This window comes from Carassius gibelio, chromosome A25, assembly GCF_023724105.1.
Source record: "Carassius gibelio isolate Cgi1373 ecotype wild population from Czech Republic chromosome A25, carGib1.2-hapl.c, whole genome shotgun sequence".
Classification (NCBI taxonomy): domain Eukaryota; kingdom Metazoa; phylum Chordata; class Actinopteri; order Cypriniformes; family Cyprinidae; genus Carassius; species Carassius gibelio.
Genome location: NC_068395.1, coordinates 9271328 through 9295819, shown reverse-complemented (window position 1 = coordinate 9295819; position 24492 = coordinate 9271328). Strand labels below are relative to the sequence as shown.

At 36.0% G+C, this 24492-nt stretch overlaps 1 protein-coding gene across 1 annotated transcript in view; it reads left to right on the top strand.

Annotated features, from left to right (window-relative positions):
• Positions 1 to 24492, top strand: part of LOC127946684 (dedicator of cytokinesis protein 4-like) — a 65685-nt gene that overhangs the window by 28645 nt on the left and 12548 nt on the right. The window contains exons 13-32 of the mRNA XM_052543397.1: positions 2208 to 2333; positions 3211 to 3335; positions 3596 to 3758; positions 3887 to 3993; positions 6154 to 6310; positions 8492 to 8589; positions 8683 to 8766; positions 9710 to 9810; positions 15425 to 15506; positions 15906 to 16076; positions 17972 to 18164; positions 18987 to 19111; positions 19837 to 19971; positions 20076 to 20174; positions 20290 to 20384; positions 20482 to 20557; positions 22994 to 23094; positions 23365 to 23423; positions 23512 to 23660; positions 23997 to 24082. Of these exons, the coding sequence (XP_052399357.1) occupies positions 2208 to 2333; positions 3211 to 3335; positions 3596 to 3758; positions 3887 to 3993; positions 6154 to 6310; positions 8492 to 8589; positions 8683 to 8766; positions 9710 to 9810; positions 15425 to 15506; positions 15906 to 16076; positions 17972 to 18164; positions 18987 to 19111; positions 19837 to 19971; positions 20076 to 20174; positions 20290 to 20384; positions 20482 to 20557; positions 22994 to 23094; positions 23365 to 23423; positions 23512 to 23660; positions 23997 to 24082 (2332 nt within the window). The remainder of the gene's footprint in view (positions 1 to 2207; positions 2334 to 3210; positions 3336 to 3595; positions 3759 to 3886; positions 3994 to 6153; positions 6311 to 8491; positions 8590 to 8682; positions 8767 to 9709; positions 9811 to 15424; positions 15507 to 15905; positions 16077 to 17971; positions 18165 to 18986; positions 19112 to 19836; positions 19972 to 20075; positions 20175 to 20289; positions 20385 to 20481; positions 20558 to 22993; positions 23095 to 23364; positions 23424 to 23511; positions 23661 to 23996; positions 24083 to 24492) is intronic.

Genomic DNA, 24492 nt, shown 5'->3' with positions numbered 1-24492 from the left:
CTTTATTTTTTGTTTTGTTTGTGACAATCTTCAATTTATATCAAAGTCTGGTCCAGTATTAGGTCTACAGATTCCTTTTAGAAGAATCCATAAAGTGGCTTACTAATAGATGTCTCGGCACATTTGATTTGGATAGGAATTACAAAACACTTTAAACACAGAAGCCAAAAACAGAGTCCTGTAATTCGTTCAGCTAGATCAGAAAGAACCTGATCCCAGTCAGCTTGTGAATTCCATCTATTCATCTGCAGTAATTCAGTTACACTAAATGAATGTCTTTTTAACTGAAGACTATTTGTAGCTATTTATCAGTAACACTCATCAGCTATCAGTGTGGACTAGAATGCCATATCGATCGTGCGCACAGAGAGCAGTTGACCCTTTTCATGACATTTTTGTCACTCAAGATGTTTTAATGTGCAACTCACCAGCTCTTGTAGCTAATCGCTTGGATGAAAGCCAAATTACCGTTATTGATTTTGTTTCGGAGTTAAAAAAACTATCAGAAACACGGAACAGCAATGTTTGTTTTAGGTTTAAAAAGGCAAACAGATGAAAAACGAAGTAGGGGTCTCTGAGTGCATGGTGTTGTGTTGTTGATGCCATGTTTTGTGGAGGTGGTGGAGTAGTAGTTATGTAATCTTGGTGTGCATCATCTTGCAAGTGTTATCAAAATGAATGGACTGCTGGTGATTTCACTCGTGTGGGCAGCTTACTCTGAATACATTATGAAACCATAATAAAGTCCATTGCTTTATAAATGCTTCCAAAGCTTATAAATCCATCAAACCTCTTCTATGCAACCCAAAACTGAAAATTTTCCCAGAATGCACCTAGAAATGTCTGTTGTTTGTGAAGTATGGGACAGTTTTCCTGCAGAATGAAAGAGTCCAAGACCATGAGGAAGACATCGGAGGCTTAAGTATGAAGAAGTCAGAATCATAGGCTTTCATCAGTGGCATAAATGAGGGAGGCAGAGAAATGCTTGTCATTAAGTGTGGTGGATCACAATAAGATCTATTACTGATTTGATGGTAACAAGAACAAATGTTACAAATGGGGATTAAGGCACCGGATAACCAAGATTTTATTTAATAAAGATGCAGCCAGGTCATTCTTGTCATGCAGGACCTTTTGAACTCTTTAACTGAAAAATTAAATAAATGTAATTCTGTGGGTTTTTTATTACTTCGTAATTGCAACTTAAGCAGAAAATTACCAAGGTGGAAATAAAACAAATTTAGCTGTTGTTTAGAGGGACTGACTGTGTCAAGTTGAAGTTAAAACTCTTGTTGTTCCTGTATGATTCATGTGGCTCTGGAACATAAAAGAAGATATTTTGTAGAATGTTGGTAGCCAAATGGTTTCCCATTGACTTTCATAGTATGGACAAAAAATACTATGGAAATCAATTAGGACCCCAAAACGGTTTTATCAACACATATGGTTATTAGAATATCTTCTTTTGTGTTCCACAAAAAAAAAGAAGGTCATACAGGCTTGGAATGAGAAAATTATGAATGATGAATATTCATTTTGGGGTGAAGCATGTTTTAGATATTTTGAAAATATGATGGTGATTTCATAATAAAATGTTGGCTTATAAGTAGTGAAACTATATACATATATTTTGACTAAATTTGAAAGTGAAAGTGAAAGTGATGTGACATTCAGCCAAGTATGGTGACCCATACTCAGAATTTGTGCTCTGCATTTAACCCATCCGAAGTGCACACACACAGAGCAGTGAACACACACACTGAACACACACCCGAAGCCATTTATGCTGCGGCGCCCGGGGAGCAGTTGGGGGTTCAATGCCTTGCTCAAGGGCACCTAAGTCGTGGTATTGAAGGTGAAGAGAGAACTGTACATGCACTCCCCCCACCCACAATTCCTGCCGGCCCGGGACTCGAACTCACAACCCTTCGATTGGGAGTCGGACTCTCTAACCATTACTCTCTTACCATCTAACCACAACATTATGTGACATTAGGCCACAAATTTTTTTAAGATGGTAAAATTATGGAACTTTTTTTTATTAATTTATTGTACAATATATTAAGAAGTTGTTTAATAAATTGTGAGACTGAATGACACGTATTCTTTTAAGATTATGTTCTGTTCCAGACGTGCTTTTACACACAGTAACAGGAAATCCAGCTGTCAGATGTTACCATTTGAAATGCATTTGTGTTTATTTTTAGGTCTTAATGTCTCTCTCCAACTCCTCCATGGGGATATGGAACAGATTCGCAAGGATTACATGCGTCTTTTCACCCGCAACGTCTCTATTACTAAGAGGCTGGGATTCTCCGATATCATCATTCCAGGTGGGATAATCGCATTTAGTTGTCATTATGCTGCATTTTTACACCACATTACCATTGAATTTATGTTTTGTTATGTAAATTAAAGCTCTAGCTTTACGAAATATGATAATGTGGCTGCTCAGTGTCATTTGTACTAATAGACTAATCGTGTCATTATGTAGTTAATTAACCAATTATCAGTGTAAATACAGACTTTACAGGAGCAAAATAATGTTTTTATTGAGTTAGCGTGAACTTTGAGGTATCACATTGTCATTTATATCATAACATAACACAGACACATCTAATAAAGATACCGTAGTCAGTGTTGTGGAAATGTTAATGTTCATATATGTAAATGTATATAATCTTGTGCTGCTCACTGTCACATAATGTCAAAAGAACAACATCAGTGGGAGTTTTTCTTGTGTTCTTGGCCCTTGTTTGACCGTAATGATAAAATGACTTACATTCTGTCCTCTCATCACACACAATGCACTAATGCACCCACATTTTATTTGATATTTGCTTTCACACCCTCAGTAGGCGACAAGGCACCTTTGAGCCACATGTGTTGACAGAGTAATTAGAAATGTTTTGTGGTGTTTCTAACATCTCTGAGTATCTTTTTTCGCAGTTTTGTTGTCCTACTCAGACTGTATGTATGTATAAAGGAATGAGCCTCACATTATAATAAATATATACAACAATGTTGTATTGAAGGGCATTGTAAACAAAGTATTCATGGTCACTTATCAAAGTATCAGCACACAATTGAAAAATCGACTCCATTTTCAGCTACTTCTCCTGATAAGCTGATTTCAGCCAATGATAACCGACTGGAAGTGCTGTGTCGGTTGAACATGATTTCTGAGATACGGTTATCTTCCTCCTGCAGGAGAAATAAGAAATGACCTGTATGTGACCCTTGAGAGGGGTGAATTTGAGAAAGGTGGAAAAAGTGTGGCACGTAATGTGGAAGTCACCGTCTATCTGCTGGGAGGTGATGGGCAACTTCTGAAGGTGAGAAACGTTGATGGATGTCATGTTGTGTATAAAAGAATAGATTTTATTATTATTATTATTATTTCTCAGTCTTTTCATGAGCATTTTTGGTTTTCAGGGTTTGGCTCAGCAGATCCAAAATTCACAAAACCATTAATCATTTATGGTTCATGGCTAATTCAAAATAACATGCACTGTTGAATGGTTCGCAGTAAGACTATCAATATTTAATACATTTGTAATTGAGCTCAATTTCATGTTCTCAATTTCTCTCTCAGGGTCTGGTTTGTTGTGGCTCCGGGGAACCAGGAGAGGATGAGCACCGCTCTTTTGTCCTGTATCACAGTAACAGCCCTCGCTGGGCTGAACAGATCAAACTGCCCATCCCTCTGGAGATGTTTCACGGCACACATTTACGCTTCGAGCTCAGGCACTGCTCCAGTAAGACTGTGCATCACTTGCACTTTTTTTCTTGAAAATGGATTATATTCTACTTGCCATTTTGCCTACTGAGATTTTAGACTTTCCCATTATTGACTCATTTCACACGGTTGTCTCTGTTCATACAGCAAAGGAAAAGGGTGAGAAGAAGCTTTTCGGCTTCTCTTTTGTTCCTCTGATGCAGGACGATGGGAGGCCGTTGCCTGATGGGACACATGAGCTCATTGTCCACAAGGTACTGTCTGTGTTTGTGTATCAGTCTCTGTGTATCAATTATATGAATCTTCGTATTTTATATATATATATATATATATATATATATATATATATATATTGTTATGGGGAAATATGTGGATCTGGCAACCCTGCATCACCCTGAACAACGTATGATTTATAGGGTCATATAAAACCTGTTTTAACTGCACATTAAAAATATATATACATTTGTACAATACATATGATTAATGGCATATTTCATACACATATTTTACGCCTGAAAGGGTAAGTTCACCCAAAAATGTAAATTATGTCATTAATGACTAACCCTCATGTCGTTCCAAAACCGTGAGACCTCCGTTTATCTTCAAAGCACAGTTTAAGATATTTTAGATTTAGTCCGAGAGCTCTCAGTCCCTTCATTGAAACTGTGTGTACGGTCTACTGTCCATGTCCAGAAAGGTAAGAAAAACATCATCAAAGTAGTCCATGTGACATCAGAGGGTCAGTTAGAATTTGTTGAAGCATCGAAAATACATTTTGGTCAAAAAATAGCAAACACTACGACTTTATTCAGCATTGTCTTCTCTTCCGCGTCTGTTGTGGGTGCGTTCTTTTCCGCGAACCGGTGTTTTCGGACAGTTCGATTCAATAAACCGGTTGAAACAAAATGGTTCACTGTTTTTTTTGCGCTCTACGTAATGGCATCATTGGCGATGATTGCCCTTGATTCAAGCCTTCTGTTTACCCGCGCTCATAACATTAGCACAGAATCAGTTCAGAATCAATCACCAAAAGAACCAGTTCAGTTCAGACGCTCTGTGTGTCGGTCTGCTTCACGCTGAATCACACATGCGCAGTATCATCTGCTCCTTGGTTCACGAATCAGTCGCGTCTGACAGAAACGCTTCTCGATTCAGTGTACTGGTGATCTGAAAACGGATGCAACCGGTTCTTGACTCGAGAATGAGGACCACTCCAGAATACTACTTTGAAGATGTTTTTCTTACCTTTCTGGACATGGACAGTATACCGTACAAACAGCTTCAATGGAGGGACTGAGAGCTCTCGGACTAAATCTAAAATATCTTAAACTGTGTTCTGAAGATGAACGGAGGTCTTACGGGTTTGGAACGACATGACGGTGAGTCATTAATGACATAATTATCATTTTTGGGTGAACTTACACTTGAAAGCAAGTATCACTGATACTAATGCTACTGATGGCTCTAGGAATTTGTTTTTTTACCTGTAATATTGACTATCCAGTCAGCATTACAGAATAATAGAGAGCTATCAATTTGATCATTTATTAGACTTCATAACAACTTCTAATTTAAGTATACTTTAAAACGATCGTCACACAAACCCATTACAATAAATTTCATATTTAGCTATTTGTGCAATTTAGCTAAATTGGATTAAGTTATAAAACACAAAATTCTTAAAGCTGCAAGAGTGATTTAGTTCCTCTTTTTTCTTTTGTTCTTTGATTAACAGACATCACAGCAGTTGGTTATTAGGTTATTTTGGCTGCTATTACTTTAAGAGCTGCCGCTGCTGTACATGACGTGGATCTGACACGCATCATATTTTTTTTCACAACACCTAATCTTTTCTGATCCACTTTATGTCTTAAATTCTCTGCTAATAAGCTGACGAGTTGAATCGGGTGTGTTAGATGAGAGAGACAGTGCTGGGCTGCTCCAGGACAGTTTTGAAAAAAAACGTGTTCTTAAATCTGACTCATATAGAACCTATACGCACATGCACAGTTTTAAGGCAGCTTTAATCACTGCACTGCGCAAGGTTGGGGGTTCAAAAATTGATAGCCTGAATTCACTGTAAGTCGCTTTGGATAAAAGCGTCTGCTAAAAATGCATAAATTTAAATTTAATTTACATTTAAATGTAAAAATGAATTGCATGTGTTAACATGCTAATTTAACAGCACTAAAGTAAATAGTCAAATAGAAACTTTGAGCATAAATATTAGTAATATTAATGATTGATTCATGTAATAATCCCAGGCAACTAACCATAAAAACAATTGTCCTTGCACCATTGTCCTTTTTTTTTAGTACAAAGTGATATCCATGGTTTCTTTTTGAGTATCTGTTGTGTGCTAGTGACATTATTATTTTTTTGTCTTTTGAACTTCATTGTCTCCCTCACAATAGTGTGAAGAGACAGCTGATCTTCAGGATCCCACTCGGTACCTCAAACTGCCATTTTCCAAAGCCAGCCTCCAGCCGGGCAACAACCAGACAGTAAAGAACAGCAAAGAGTCTTTCTGGATCCAGTCGTCTCTCTGCTCCACTAAACTCACTCAGAATGGTGAGACAATGTTCCTCCTTACAGTATGCCATAAAACGTAATTAGGTTATTTGGATTTATGATTAAGTCTGATCTTGCATAAACACATCAAGAAGAAACACAAAACACAAAAAATATAAATTTCCAGCAAGTGAATCTGTAATGGAAATGAATGTCTCAGTCAAGATCTCAGATTTATCTCATCCGGTCTGATGTCTGTTAGAGAGCGGTGATTTCTCAAATACCTTGTCTCCGTGCCATGTGGCCCTGTCTGCATCATGACCTTGATATTGTGATATATTGATCTGAGCCCTTCAGCAGGTGAATGTCATTATAACAGTGGCAGAAAACAAAGAGGTCTGCATTTGGACCAGAGATCACAGCGGGCTGATCCCACACCTGCCTGTGTTGACCTTGGAGCTTCGCCCAGTCTCTCTGCGGCTCTGTTTCGCCTTCACCCAAATGCACACATATCAACAGCCATCTGGCTGTTATTTAACCAAAGCCACTGAACCCAAGTTAGGTTCAGTTTATATTGCATCTATTCTCAGTCTCAAGCTCCAGGCTTTCGAAAGTTTATCTGTTTATTTTGAGCTTGCTCTTTAAAGTATATAGGTCAAATTGTAAACTATAGACGAAAACACTTTTGTCTTTATTTTTTATCATTCACACATTATCCCATTACATGTAGCTATCCTACATATTCCATGTAAATATTTGGAAGACATCTTAGGGGCTGTTCAGGTCTCGTCTTTTGATCGCTCAAGTTGTTTATTTCAAATGTAGATGTGCGGAAAGTGCGGTCATGATAGAAGCGACACAGTCGCGACACTCATGCGCTGTGATACACTAATTTTTCAGAGGCACTTCTACACCACGATGAGAACATGCAAGCACACCGCAGGTCAGGTGACAAGAACCAACCAATCAGCTTCACCCTTTCCACAACAACAGTAAAAGCTCAGCCAAGATGGAGGAACAGCTGATCGTAGCTGTACAGGGATAGTAGCCGAGATACTGCAAGCGATTTTTGTTACTGGAAATCCATTTACCTTTTGCTGAAACTTCTGTGTCATTATGGAGAGTGCAAGACTTTGTTGCTTAGCAACAGCAAATGCCACAGATGTGCAAGACGGGCAACTGGCAGCTGACAGTGGTTCACATACACTTGCTTTGCCAGTGGGTGATTTTATACTGGTCAATTCAACAGAAATTGATTTGTCAGCAGCTGACTCACTAGTGTCGACAGTTGATTCACTTACAGTAGTTGATTCACTGGTTGTTGATTCAGTACCAGTTGATTCATAAGTGATCGTCTGATGATGTTTGATTCACCTATATTTGATTCAACAGTGATTGATTTACTAACAATTGATTCACCTACAGTTGAATTGCAAATGGTTGATTTTGTACCAGCTGATACATCAAAAGTTGATTTGCCAGTTGTTGATTCTGTACCAATTGACTTGCCAACAGGTGATTCACCAGTGATTATTGTTGATTCACCAACAGTTGATTTACCAGTGATGATTGTTGATTCACCAACAGGTGATTCACCAGTGATTATTGTTGATTCACCTACAGTTGATTCACTAGTGATGATTGTTGATTCACCAACAGTTGATTCACCAGTGATGATTGTTGATTCACCAACAGTTGATTCACCAGTGATGATTGTTGATTCACCAACAGGTGATTCACCAGTGATTATTGTTGATTCACCTACAGTTGATTCACCAGTGATGATTGTTGATTCACCAACAGTTGATTCACCAGTGATGATTGTTGATTCACCAACAGTTGATTCACCAGTGATGATTGTTGATTCACCAACAGTTGATTCACCAGTGATGATTGTTGATTTACCTACAGTTCGCCAAGCGTTGATTTGTTACCGATGGATAAGCCCAACAGTTGATTCATCAGTAATGATGATTGATTTACCTAGTTGATTCGCCAGTGATTTGATTCAGCAACATTTGATTTGATTCACCAGCAGTTGAATTGCCAGTGTTGGATTAATCAACAATTGATTTGTCAACAAAGAATTAATTAACAGTTTATTTGCAGACAGTTGATTTGGAAGAATATTTAATGTTTAATTTTTAATAGATCTGCCAAAAGAATTATTCAGACACTTTATCAATAACACAGTTTAAATAGTTTCTATTCCAAAGTGCATATTTCTTATATTGTTTTCAGGGGACATGTTGGACCTGCTGAAATGGAGAGTCCATTCAGATAGAATCATTGATTGCCTGTCTAAACTGAAGGACATTGATGGCACTGAAATTGTTAAGGTATAAACCACATTCAGCAACTTGCTTTTACCACTGAAAATGTAGACATTGCATGGAATATTTTCTCTCTAACAATTGATTGTCTTTGTATAGTTTTTACAGGACACTCTGGACACCTTGTTTGGGATCTTAGACGAGAGTCCCCAGCGGTATGGGTTAAAAGTGTTTGACTGCCTGGTGAGTGATGCTCTGAATGTGAATATATGAAATGTAGACAATGCATTGCTCTCAAGTTTCTATTGTCCACAGATACTCTACAAATTTTGACTGCGAACTCATACAAACTCATCCATGTCTTCCGCAAGGAGAACGTTTCTTGCCTTTAATGAATACAAGATGCTTTCCTCATCTCTCCTCCTTTGTGTTGCCACAGTTACATGCCAAATATGGCAACTCTTAAAATCCATTTAAAGGTGATGATACACAGTGCAACTTTTTGAGTAATGGTGCTGGGCAATGTTGCTGTCAATGGGGAACCAGGTGAGACACGGGGCCCACGACCGATCTAAAGCATCCAGATGGAAATGTGTTGCCCATTCTCAATGGGAAAGTGCCCAAGAAACATTGCTCAAACAAGTTGCCCCGTTTATCAACACCTTCAGACTTCTCTTGCTATAATCCATCTCCTGTCATCACATCCTCACATCCATACATACTTTTACATCAGAAAGCACATTTTTAAATAAACTCTGCATGATTCATTCTGTTATGCTTTTTTAAATGAAGTGTTTTGTACAGTAATGTTACTTTTTACACAGTTCTCTGGAATACCTGATCTGTCTGTTACCAAACAAAAACAAAACACAATTGTTGTCTTGGGCAAACCGATTTGTAAAACATAGCTGTGCTATGTGTCATATGGTTCCACGGCCTACTTCAGCTTATTTCAGATAAAATAAATAAAATTCATCATGGAAATGGTACCTTAAAAGGTTGATAGACCATTTGAACAGTTGATTCACCAGTGTTAGTTTCAATGGTTTCAATGGTTGATGTGATTAAAGTTGATCCACAGATAATTGATTTACTGCCTTCTGATTCACCAGAGGTAATTCCTGTTATCTCATCTTAGACCTTTTTTGCTATTTTCAACTCCTGATGATTTTCTTTTACTCCTCAGGTGCATGTTATAAATTTGCTGCAGGACAGCAAATTCCAGCTCTTCAAACCTGTAATGGACAACTACATCGAGAACCACTTCGCTGGTGCCCTTTCCTACAGGTAAACTCAATTATGTTACAAATCGCAAATTATAAACTTTTTACATGACTTTGTGCTTATTTTCCGTGGTTTTTCTATGTAAACGCACCTGATGCACTTCTTTCACCATGTCACTGTGGTTTGATTTTTAAAATAGGTTCTAGGTATTCATCTATGCCGCCTAAAGAGACCTGCCTCTTTTAATGATTTCATTACAAATAATCAAACAGCAATTATGTTGGTGAAAAAGCTCACTGCTCTTTTTTTTATTTTTATTTTAGAAAGCTTTAGAAGCTTAAGCCTTTTGACAATTTGGATTTGTGTCATTTTTTTATTAGAATTTTTGGAGCTATTAGATAAGTTGTTAGCATTGTTTTATATATATATATATATATATATTAGGGCCGGGACTCGATTAAAAAAATTAATCTAATTAATTAGAGGCTTTGTAATTAATTAATCGAAATTAATCGCATTTTAATCGCATATAAATATTTGACCTGAGAACAGTGAGAAGTAATTTTTTTTCACATGGATGTATAGTATACCATGGAATAATGACTGAATACATAAGCTTAAGCAACAAAATATTGTTTATTTTTGTTCAACCAAGTCTAGCAGACCAGTGCAATTTTTGCAATAGCATATTTAGAAACAATTTAGAAATAGTACATTTCAGAAATTCAGGAAGCTTATAGGTGCTGGAACCTTCTGTAAAGTGTTTTTTTAAGTAAAACACAATACTGTCAATTACATTCAGAACATTGGAAACCCTGACTATTAGAAAACATCTCTCTGTTGCTTCAGAGGCCATAACATACTAAGTCCAACTCTCAATAACCTTGGCCAAAACAATAAAGAGTTCAACATAAACTGTTGCACCAACAAAATACATAGTTCAACATAAAGTGTAAAGTCCACGCTAGCTGCTATATGTTTTGCGTTGAGGTGATACTTGAGGCTCGATGTGCTGCGGTGATATGCGAACGCTAGATAACTATAATACACCACAACATAGTATTGGAGGAGCAATTCCGAGCCCTAGTAAAAATGCTACACATGTAAAAATTATGTATCAGTGAATTTTACGAGTTTTGAAACACTCAAGCTCCAAGAAAAGCTCCAAGCCTTGTGTACTGTAACCCGTGGAGTTTCTCTGAGTTTACAGGTCCTCTCAGCGCAGAGGGAGACGTATGTCAAGCCCAAAGCACTGTGTAGTCTTGCTTTTATCTGTCATAACCGGTCATAAAATTTTACTGACAATGCAGTTTTTGCACTGTATGTGTGGTCAGGAAGGTAGTGTGTTTTGTTAAAGAGGTTCAGATCTCAAGTAGAATCAGTAGGTTGATGCCCCTCAAAAGTCCTCATTTGACTTTGTTCTTTGTTTTTTTTCTCCTAATGTTGGTTTTAATATCTCCTCTCTTATTCTTCCTAAGCACTCACCTCCTGCTTTCTATCATGTTTGGTTGTGTTCTGTGTGTGTGGTGTGTTCTGGCCGTGCTGTCTGTCAGTAATGAGGTGTGTGGTTGTGTGGTTGTGTTGTGTGTGTGGGCAGTGATGTGGTTTCTCTTCTGTAACGCGCTGAGGTGTGGAGCATCTTGTCAGAGTTGAGGTGGATGTGGGCGGCTTGCAAAATACTCACTCTCGCGCTGTTCCCGTCACCCAGTCCCTTAATGCTGTCCCGTGTTTGTCTCAGCGTGTCTTTCCCTGTCTTGGTCTCTATTCTATTGTGTTCCTGTAGCTCAAGTGGTAGAGCATTGCGTTAGCAAGCACAAGTTTGGTGGTTTGTATCCCAGGGAACACATGTTGGGAGAAAATTGTTAGCCTGAATGTAATGGAAGTCGCTTTGGATAAAAGCGTCTGCTAAATTCATAAATGTATTTTTATTTATTTCTATTTTTTCTCTCAATTTTTTCTTCTTTATTATTTTATTTTATTTTGCATTGTGAGCTTTAAGTGTTCTTACATATAATATTTTGCATTGTGCGTTTGCCTTTCTTATACTGTTGTGATGCCTAAAATCACACTATTTTATGTATTTGTTTTTGTTTTATTCTTTTGCTTTTTTGTTTTGCAATGTCTATTAAGTGTATCTTTATATTTATCTATTGTTTATTATTTTATTTTGCATTGTGAGCTTTAAGTGTGTTTACATGTTTCGTTTTGCGTCCATTACGTGTATCTTTACATTTCTTATGTTGTGATGCCTAAATTCATTCAATTTTTTTACTTTTATTTTAATTATTTTGCATCGTGTGCATCAAGAGAATGTTTACATGTTATTTCAAACCATTGTGTTTCAAAAGAGCCAAGAAAATCCCACTTGATATGTTCCCTGTGGATTTCAGACAATGTTTTTTTTTTTTTACAGCCTATTTTCAGTTTAATGTTATTTGCTTTGTAACCATTCACACACACATTTTCACACAGTGCTGTTTTCCCAGCATGCTCAAAGACACACTAAGGTTAGTCTGCAGTCAGGATGAATACTGTGGTGATGAGAGTTTGTTTTTTTCAGTGTAGTGAAAAAACCGAGCCGCTGGGTTCAATCTGTGTGTCAGTATTCCTCAAGTCTCTGAAGTAATGTAGCTGATGATATAGGCAGTTTATTTACTGCTCAAGGTCACATAATATTCACATGTGCAATACTATCCAAGTAGTGTGAAATAAGAGGTCTGTTGTGTTGTTTATGGCACAATCTAGATGAAGAAATGTTTCCGTGATTTGAATTGGTTCTAACTGAACAGATTTGAATTAATGGAAGAATTGAACTGAACCAATTTGAAAAGAACTGAACTGAACTTAATCAAACAAATCTAAATTTGAATTGAGTTGAACTACTAAATTCAACTAACTAAAGTGAAGTACATTTAATTGAATCAAACAGAACAGAAAAAGAAAATACCCCTACTTGAATCACATTGATTTAAAGACAACAAATGGTCCTTTTTACAATATGTAATGTGTCCTCAGAATGTGTCTGTGAAGTTTCAGCTCTAAATACCCTACAGATCATTTATTATATCATTTTGAAAATGCCTATTTTGAGTGGCCATACAAATGAGCTTCTCCTTTTTTAAATGCACAGCCTTGTTCTGGAAAAGGGGGCAGGGAGCAGCAGCTCATTTGTTCCCGTTCATGTCTTGTTGTGCATAAACAACCAAATTCACACAAATTTATTTTGGCTCGTTCGGAGATACTGCTCATAATTTGTGGGGATAAAAAAAAAGGAGCGGGTGGATTTTTATCATTATAGGGTAGTTGTGTACACACACTGCCAACAACTAATTATGTCCAAACACATTGTAAAAGGGAATTTTGCATAATAGTTGCCCTTTAAACAGGACCGGACAAAACTGAATCAAATGTAACTGAACTGATAATTTTTTTTTTTTATTAATAGTACAGAACAGACTTGATTCAAGCTGAATTAAATCAAACGAAACTAAATCAAATTCTGTGGATTCTAGTTGAACAAAGCTGAATTCAATTAAATTTGTTCGAAACAAACTGAACAGAAAAAAAAACTGAACCGTTTCAAATGGCATTGGGTCTGACTGAACTAAACAAAACACAATTGAATCAAATGTAGGTGAACAGATCTCAGTCGACAGAGGAGAACAGACTGAACTAAACAGAAACAAACTGAACTGAGCCAAGCAGAGTAAGGCCTTGATCAGACAGAACACATTTTTTCAGGTTTGAAAATGCAATGCGCACCGCACTGCGTTTTGGTTCACTTTTTTTTTTAATTTCTAAAAGAGCAGTGGCTGCGTTTTTTTTTTTTTTTTTTTTTTTTATGTTACTAGGCAACCACCAAATCAGCTGTCCTGTCATTGCAGTCTCTGGACATTTCCAAGCAACTGTGAGCTTCTGTAACCACAACAGAACACAAAACACTCACTGCCGATAGAAAATAATTTTTTTGCACTAATAATTTCACTGCAAAAAAAAATGTTTTATGTCTGATCGGGGCCTAATAGTACCCCACTGCTGCTGTTGTAAAAATTTAAATGCAAGTATATATTCAAATATTCAAGCTGATTTTATTGTTTTGATTTTTCTTTTTTCTTTTTTTTAAGGAATGGTTTTCAATTATTTTTCTTATTTCAATATTAAATAAGAAAAAAACGAATGATAAATTAATTGGAACAGAACAAAATTAAATCTAATCCAACTGAACTGAGTTTTGTGTATTTTAGAAAAAATACTCATATTAGTAGTCAGATCTTGGTAAATATAGCTAGAATAAATAATATAAAGACATAGTTGATATACTTGATTACAGTTGATATTTTTGTTGTGATTGTAATATTTTCAAGGCGGTTGACTTTAGTGTAATGAGATGGTACAGTGTGTTTAATTAAGATCTAATTGGTTTTTAAATGAAATCTTGAGGGGGGATGAGAGCTGGTATTATGCTGCGGTTAACATTAATTGCAATCCCATGCTGGGAATGTTAAAATATTCCTCCTTATTGCCAAATTACTCTCCTGGGCTTCCAAAATCAACAAGAGCTTCATCAAAGACCCAGTTTTCCTCCTACTGTTTTTTTTTTTTTTTTACATTTGTTATTAATCACAACATAGTACTTTATGAATTAAGCAATGCAGCGAAAAATAAATGTTTAAACAAAAAGAAACTATCCTCAATATTTCTCAGTTTTTCTATGATTTTGACCTACTGTAACTTACACCATCCACAGAACTAATGTCCTTCTGACACAGATCACAGTCAGTTGGACCCTAATGACATTTTAAACAATTTTAATGAGTTTTGACTGCCAACAGAGACCGTTAACTCGGAGCGTTCAGAGCCTGTTTACAAAGTTTGCTGGCAGCTGCATCAAGTATTCATAAAGACCTGTGTACTCTAAAGCCACTGATTCATTATTACACACATTTAACATCTCAGACGTTTCATCACCTGACTGTTTAATTCCCTTCATGGGATACAGAGGACTGCTAAGGACCTTTATTGATTTGAAAACATTCAACCTTCCAGCGCCCTCTGATTCCGGATCAGTTCCAAAACATTCAAAACCTGTTAGCAGCATGAGCAAATTCATGTGATCACATGATAATCAGGACCATAATTTTATCAATAGCATACCTCGACTGACCAATCAGAATCAACTATTCCACAGAGCCGTGTCATCAATTTAATTAATATACTTGAATAGAACATATTCCCGGATCATCCTGAATTAACAGTCATACCAATCAGATAGCAATCAGAATAGCTTTAAATTTGGGGCGCTGAACAACTAATATCAATATTTCCTAAATATTTCCATTTCAAATCAATGCAAATAAACCAATTTATTCTACATTAAAAGGAAACTGAAATTAATAACTGTAATATAAACTAAGCACGAACTAGCCAATTAAAAAAAAGCAAAAGCATTAGAAAATGTAACGTTACTAATTAGTGTAACAAGAGCATGCAAACATTTTCCCATGCATTTTACTTTTACCTGCAAATGTAGTTTTAGTGGATACTTAAAATCTTGAGAGCTCCTGTGTGTATCATATTTGTGATATGATGAATTTTCCCTGCAGGACGAACAGAAATGCACAACATTCACACTTAACCGTTGCCGTTGATGTCTGATATTCATGGCTTGTGTCTGCAGGGATCTGATCCGTGTGTTGAAGTGGTACGTGGATCGTATCATTGATGCCGAACACCAGGAACAGATCCAGCAGGTTTTGAAGGTGAGAACACTAACATACGCTTCATTCGGGATGCATGTTACAATATGTATGCAAATCTATGAGGAAACATATGCACACCATCTCTGTCTGTCAGACTGTCTTTGCTGTTTCAAAGTAAAAAAAAAAATTGATCCTTCAGGCTTTTGGGGGACGTTTATTTGTTCATCTTTTAATCATCATTGTGTTGCATTGCATTATATGTTTTGCGTCAACAATAAAATCAACAGAGCTTTAATCATAGAACAAAAAATTTAAATATCATCTTAGTGGGAGAAATAGAGCCATAAAAGCCTGATGCTCAGCCTGATGCTCAGCAAGGTTAATATTTTTTTGATTGTTTGATTTTTAAAACAATCCAGTTTATTTAAATAACCATTGTCTGAAATCATTGACCTGCAGGCATCTGAGTACTTGTTTAAGTACATTGTACAGTCACGGCGTCTGTACGCGGTGGCCACCGGGGGCCAGAATGAGGAGGAATTTCGCTGTTCTGTTCACGAACTCTTCAAATCTATCCACCTGTTCCTGTCACATGAGAGTAAGGGCATCAGCCCCATCACACACACACAGGTGAGACACACACAGGCCTGTAGACTGGATACAAGGTTACACCCCTCTTAACAAGTAAATGCTGTACAGAGTGATGAGAGCTTCTTTTGAAAGGATGTAGTAAGCTAATATTCTAACACTTGAGAATACTACACAATCATACAAGTGCATTTTTAAAACCTGAAGTGGTCCAGTTCCAGGTTTATAATCCAAACAGTCCTCTTACACTACCGTTCAAAAGTTTGTGGCCTGCAACATTTTTAAATGTTTTTGGAAAACATCTCCTGTGCTCACCAAGGCTGCATTTATTTGATTGTGAATACAATTTAAAAGTAAAAGTAATCTTGTGAAACATCTTTGCAATAAAAACCTGTTTTGAATGAAATTTCATTTATTCCTGTGACGCAAAGCTGAACTTTCAGCAGCCATTCTTCTAGTCTTAAGCATCATCCATGAAGTTTAAAAGAACAGCATTTGAATTAGATTTGATTTTATAATAATGTAAAGGTGTTTACAGTCACTTGATCAATTTAATCCATCCTTGCTGAATAAAAGGATAAATAATTGCTGAATAAAAGTTTCCCCAAACTTTTGAAGTGTATAATGTTTCAGGAGTCAAAATTGTTGAATGGCTTATTTGTTTTCAGGAATATTCATAGTGAATTTTCAGATTTGAAGCCTTAATACCTTAAAATATAAATAAAAAGTTAATTTAAGTCAATTGAAAATTAAGATAATAATAATAAATGATTTAAAAAGGAAAAATAAGAAATGTTATGTAATATAAGTAATAATAAATACCGATTATAATACCTTTTTCTCATTAAAAACAAATTCAGTATTAATTACAACGTGATGCAGACACAAATCAGAAACCTGCGTTTTCTGCAGTCGTGATTAGCAATTGTTGTTTGCAAATTTGCAGAAAAATGATTTGCAGTGTGAATGGACCCAAAACTTGGGTCTGCTATTGATGGCCTGAGTTTGTTGGCAATATTACGCTGCATTATAACACTGTCCATAGATACATAACACCAGATACACCATCCAAATCTTAAATTTTCAGGGTATTTAGAGGATCTGCCCTAATTTAGCCCTATATCTGTAAACAAAATGTCACATAGATTTTGATTAGAACTTAAAATGTGTCAAGAAAAACTGGATTAGGACATTATTTTACCCATATCGGCACCGTTTTACAAATCTGCACCATTCAGTTTAACTATACTTGTGAGGACATTTTCAGAAATATTCCACTCAATTATAGCAAAACAAATACATACACTAGGAGCATTTATTGAATACAGTACTTCGTTTTCAGTCCCGCCCAGATTTGTTCTAATAGCATATCAGTGTTCAAAGCTCAGTCAGCCCATGGAGAGTTGAGCCAGTCTTGATAAACACAAACAGAGAGACACGCTGAGCGCGCGGAAAGCCCGCCACACACTGTCACGGCCCGCCGAGTTCAGAGTCAGCTGAGCCATGTGTGTCAGACGGGCAGAGACACTCGCTCCCGTTCTTTCGGTGGGGACATGTGCACACATTCACACATTCACTCGCACTGCACTCTCACACAGGTCTGTTCTTGTTATGACGGCCCAGCAGGAGAGCAGATTTCAATTAACACGGCCAAGAAAACAAAGCGTCTTTGGACACCACGCCATAATCCGAAGCACATGCAGGCGACTGGAGCTGCGCCAGATTCATGTCACCACGATTTTTGTTCCTTTGCTTACATCTGTTGTTTGACATCCACTGCTGGGCCAGAGGAACATTTCCCCACTAAATCAATGTGCAAATGCGCTTGGAGGAAGATGATAGTGACACAAATGCACAAAATACACACATACTGTCTTAGAAACCAACTAATCGGGTGTTTTCGTATTTAAGTAACTTGTTTATTGGCGTTTTCGCAGGCCGTGTTCCTGAGATCGTTCCCGACTGTGTCCTGCGAGCTGCTAAAGATCTTCAGCATGAGAGAGGTGGCAAATCTGGCCCGTGACACGCTGTGCAGCCTGCCTGCCCTCGCGCACACGGACTGCCCTCTACAGGCCGTCAAACTCCAGTGCATGGCCAAGACCGTGGAGAGTCCTCTTTACATCAACCCAGGTAAAGTTTTCTGTTTTCAAGTAGTTAAAAATTAACAATTAATGCTGAAAGCACAGAAAAATCAAGTCTAGGTTTATTAGAGAGCATCTAAATTCTCCACTGTGTATATATACTGTTTAAGCCTGATATATGAAATAAATAGTATACAAAAAAAAAGTCAAAGTTTTGTATTATAATTGATGACAGGCTTTTATAGCTCATATAGTATGATATAGGAGAATTTGGAAGGTCTAAGAAGTATGTGGCTGAAAAGTACACTTTTTAACAGTATAACAGACTAAAATGAAATGCGTATAAATATCAGTTGTCACTCAGTATCTCCTGATAATGTAATATAATGAATAAAGATAGTATTTAAATGCTCAGTTTTATAATCAAAGCTCTGTAGTTTTAATTGAGGAGGCGAAACTTAATGCTATATGCAATACCATGATGATTGAGAGATGGATTAAAAAACTTTCCTCAATGATTGTATCATATTTGATACTGGCATTTTAACATGATTCTTCTAAAAACGTAATGGTTAATCAAGCAAACCTACTCCAGTCCGTTTAAGTTATTCTTGTATTTTATTTATTAATATTGGTAAAGATTTCTCAACAGAAAGACACAGTTAATCTAAAAGGTCTTTAAATCGCTCAAAGTATTAACTATCAATCAGACAACAGAAGGCATGTTTTAGATTGGGTACAACAGCTTTCCAGGAAAAGTTTTGACATTGTTGATCATTCAGAGGCCTTAGAGATCAAATCTGATACAGTAGGCTTTGTAGAGTTGGTTGATTCTTATGTGTGTGTGTGTGTGTGTGTTGTGTGTTGTCAGAGTCGAGGTGTGTGCTGTTACCTGTAGTGCTGCGTCTGCTGCACACACACCTGCAGGAGCAGAGGGAGCTGGTGCTGTGTGCCAATATCCTCACCAGCATGCTGACGCTTAACACACCAGCCACGGTCAGTCTTACTTACTTCATTTTCTTCATTTACTCTATTTATCGCTTCGTTTGTAGCTCTCGTCCTTTTTCTTAATTATTTTTTTCCACGATTAGAATTACTGGTGAGATTTGGCACCTATATTAGATGCTGCTTTTGTAAATAAAAATGTAAAATTATATTGAATATCTTTGATTAAGGGCTCATTCATTTATCTAGAAAGTATAATTTTCTAAAAATAAGTTTGTGAAAAAAAATTACATTTCATTGTGACATGCATGTACATTTTCATAGTAAGGGAATTTGCAAGCAGAATATTGTAAATATTTTTTAAACAATTTATACACATTTTCCTGTTCCTCATTAAAATGGCTGGTGAGTTGTGGTACATATTTTACTTTCTGATTTTATAGATTTACAAAATTAAATTACATTTGTTATATTAATTAATTATGTAACCAAATAAGAAAACACTTTCTGACCTGTATGTAAATTTAGCAGTAAGGGAATTTGGTGCATTGAAATATTTTTAACCTGAAATTGATGTTTAGTCAATATTTTCTCCTTTACCACAGTAATATAATGGGACATTTCTCAGTAAATATTTATATATGTGATTAATTGTAATTTAATTTGATCAACACATATTTATAATATATGAAATATAAAAAGAAAAGGTGCTAAAAAGATGTATTTATCCATTTTAATCAAATCAAATCAAAGAAAGTCTGGTTATGCCTCTGCAGGAGTGTGGTGTGTCTGAGGAGGTGAATCTGGTCATGGAGAGTCTGTCTGGAGTGTTACTCAGAACTATACTGGAAGTGACCAACCGGCCTCAGCCTGCCGCCAACTCGCTGCGCCTGCAGTACCAGGATGTTACTGTGCGTGTGGCCTTTTCTAATGACCTTTGATATTTTACTTCAGGGACAGTATTTCCGTAAATCGAATTATAAATCAGACGTGTGTGTGTGTGTGTGGGTTTCAGGGTGAATTTGTTGCCTGTTTGCTCACATTACTGCAGCAGTTGAAAGATAAAGAATACCAGCAGCTTCTCAGCAGATTTCCCACTAAAGAAGAACTAACAGTGAGAGCGTTTAATAAGCATTACCAGAGTGCATTGCAGCTGTTTAACTAGCTTATCCTGCTTGGATAATAGTGACTGCTGTCTAACTGTACAATCTCTGACATTATACTTCCAGAGTTTCCTCCTGCAGTTATTCACTGTCTTCAGAATACTTATCCGACTCGATATGTTTCCGAAAGACTGGACTGTCATGAGACTGGTCGCTAATAAGTAAGTGTGGAAAACGAAACCAGAAATTGTTCATATATAATCTCATTCAGCCATAGAAATGTTTTATTGCTTGATGTTTCTGTTTGTTTGTGTTCAGCGTCATCATAACCACCATCTTGTATCTCTCTGATACCCTGCGCAACCATTTCCTTAATGATAAATTTGACTTCAAGGTAAGATTTTACATTTACTACTGTTCAAAAGTTTTTTTTAAGAAATGAATACTTTTATTCTTTAGACTGGTAAAAAGTGAAATGGTCTCAAATATTTCTGTTTCAAATTAAAGCTGTTCTTCTGTTCATCAAATATTTCTGAGAAAAGTTATTACAATTGTTAAGTAGCACAACTGTGTGTCATCATAATAGCTTTAAAAATAATAATACAATTATTATTAAAATTTTACAATTTTTATTCTATTTTTGATAAAATATATGCAGCCCTGGCTTCTTTCAAAAAACATTTGTAAATCGAACCCATGACCAGGCTGTTGCTAACATCCAAAGGTCACAAATTGAATTTGCTTACAGTAAATATAATGAAGTATGTGAAGCATCTGCACATAATAGAGAAAAATGCTGCATGAAATTCACTAAATGCTAATCACTTTTACTGTTTCATTGAATATGCTAATATATTCAGAAGTCTTTAGTACACGGAGTATGTGTGATTGCAGAACTTCTAAGAGTCATGATCTCAAATGTAAACATAACATATAACTTACATATAACATATAACACATAACACATAACATATAACACATAACATATAACACATAACATATAACACATAACATATAACACATAACATATAACACAGCATATAACACATAACATATAACACATAACATATAACACATAACATATAACACATAACATATAACACAGCATATAACACATAACATATAACACAGCATATAACACATAACACATAACATATAACACATAACATATAACACATAACATATAACACAGCATATAACACATAACATATAACACATAACATATAACACAGCATATAACACATAACATATAACACATAACGCAACATAGCATATAACACATAACACAACACAACATATAACACATAACATATAACACAGCATATAACACAAAACATATAACACATAACATATAACACATAACATATAACACAAAACATATAACACAAAACATATAACACATAACATATAACACAGCATATAACACAAAACACATAACACATAACACATAACATATAACATATAACACATAACATATAACACATAACATATAACACAGCATATAACACATAACATATAACACATAACATATAACACATAACATATAACACAGCATATAACACAAAACATATAACACATAACATATAACACATAACATATAACACAGCATATAACACATAACATATAACACAGCATATAACACATAACATATAACACATAACATATAACACATAACATATAACACAGCATATAACACAAAACATATAACACATAACATATAACACATAACATATAACACAGCATATAACACATAACATATAACACAGCATATAACACATAACATATAACACAAAACATATAACACAAAACATATAACACATAACACAACACAACATATAACACAGCATATAACACATAGCATAACACAACATACAGTGGGTACGGAAAGTATTCAGACCCCCTTAAATTTAGCACTCTTTATTATATTGTAGCCATTTGCTAAAATCATTTAAGATCTTTTTTTTCCCTCATTAATGTACACACAGCACCCCATGTTGACAGAAAAACACAGAATGGTTGACATTTTTGCACATTTATTAAAAAAGAAAAACTGAAATATCACATGGTCCTAAGTATTCAGACCCTTTGCTCAGTATTTAGTAGAAGCACCCTTTTGATCTAATACAGTCATGAGTCTTTTTGGGAAAGATGCAACAAGTTTTTCACACCTGGATTTGGGGATCCTCTGCCATTCCTCCTTGCAGATCCTCTCTAGTTCTATTAGGATGGATGGTAAACTTTGGTGGAAAGCCATTTTCAGGTCTCTCCAGAGATGCTCAATTGGGTTTAAGTCAGGGCTCTGTCTGGGCCATTCAAGAACAGTCACGGAGTTGTTGTGAAGCCACTCCATTATTTTAGCTGTGTGCTTAGGGTCATTATCTTGTTGGAAGGTGAACCTTCGGCCCAGTCTGAGGTCCTGAGCACTCTGGAGAAGGTTTTTATTCAGGATATCCCTGTACTTGGCCGCATTCATCTTTCCCTCGATAGGCTCTTCTCCCCCGATAATATATATTATTAATATACAGCATAATATATAACACATAACATAACATATAACACATAACATATAACACATAAAATAACATATAGCACATAACAACATAAAACAAACACAATGTAAAAAATAACACAACATAAAACAACAAATAACATGTAACACATAACATATAACAACATAACAAAAATAAATAAATACAAATAAAAATGACTGCATAGGAGACATGTATTTTTTTTCTGTGTCTCCTAGAGCATCCTAGGAGCATGTGAAACGTGTGGCTGCAAGGCAGAAAATCATCGTCAGCATCTTAATTAGCTCTCTTTTTATCTGTAGGTATGGGAGTCCTATTTTTATCTCTGTATAATATTCATCAACCAGCCCTGCCTCCAACTGGAAATGTTCCCGCCCTCCAAGAGGAAAAAAGTATTGGAGAAGTGAGACCCCTTCCTGTTCTTTTCCTTTATATGATCAGAATCCCACCGGGAGTGAGATTGAAAGATTTCATGATGTAAAATAACACATTCTGTGTAATGAGACACTATTAGTAGCAGCAGGTTTAGCGATTTATTGTATATTGGATACTTGTAGTTTTAAACTGTGATCATTATGCAAATTGCACCATGAGAAAACCATTGCTATATTACAACAATATCCTTTTCTATAGCTGCAGATTTTATATGATTATTTTTTTTGTATTTTTAAAGGTACGGTGACATGAGAGTGATGATTGGCTGTGAGATTTTCAGCATGTGGCAGCATTTGGGTACATTCACTTTCACAAATCTGCACTGAGCACGTATGGAGACACATGACCGCCGCATATAAAAGCAATGTATGGTGTTGTCTCCCAGGTGACTATAAGTTAAATCTCATTCCTACCCTGATTGGTCCGTTCATGGAGGTGACTCTGGTGCCACAGATGGACCTGCGGAACGTCCTCATCCCCATTTTCCACGACATGATGGACTGCGAACAGCAACGCAGCGGCAGCTTCAAACAGGTGCTGAAATCGCAGTGACATAAACACGTTTCAACATGCAAGAGCAGCGTGATGTTCATGTCATAGTAAATTATGTGCGGGCGTCAGAGTAAAACGATGTGGATGAGAGGAAACTGAGCTCATTTACCAAGATCATGTCGCTTTGGAATGGAATCATCATTTAAACAAGATTGTCAGCAGGGTTGAGAGCTACTCATGCAAAACTAAAACGGATATATTATTTATTTTTTTAATTATTTATGAAATATGATGATGTTTTTGGTCCAACATCATAAGAGGATTTAAAAACATGCTGTATGAATGAAAACTGACATTTTGAGGATTTTTCTTTTAAAGGTGGAGGCCAAACTAATAGACAAACTGGATGGCCTAATGTCAGAGGGAAAAGGAGATGAGACATACAGAGAGCTTTTTAACAACATGTGAGTCCTAATTCTATCCTAAATCATAATGTTTTGTAGCTGCAGTGAGAAATGTGTTCTACAAACTGTATGAATATAAAATACTCTGTGCTATTGTTCAGAAGTTTGAGGCCAGTATTTTTCATGAAAGAACTTAATACTTTTAGTCCTCAAGGACTCAATTGATAAAAAGTTACAGTAAAGATATTTAATGTTACAAAAGATTTCAAATAAATGCTGCTTATTTATTTTTTTTTACTTCCTATAAATCAAAGAATCCTGAAAACAATTTATCATGGTTTCCACAAAAATATTAAGCATCACAGCTGTTTTCAACACTGATAATAATAAGAAATGTTTCTTAAGCAAATTAGCATATTAGAATGATTTCTGGAGGATCATGTGACACTGAACACACAGCTTCACGGGAC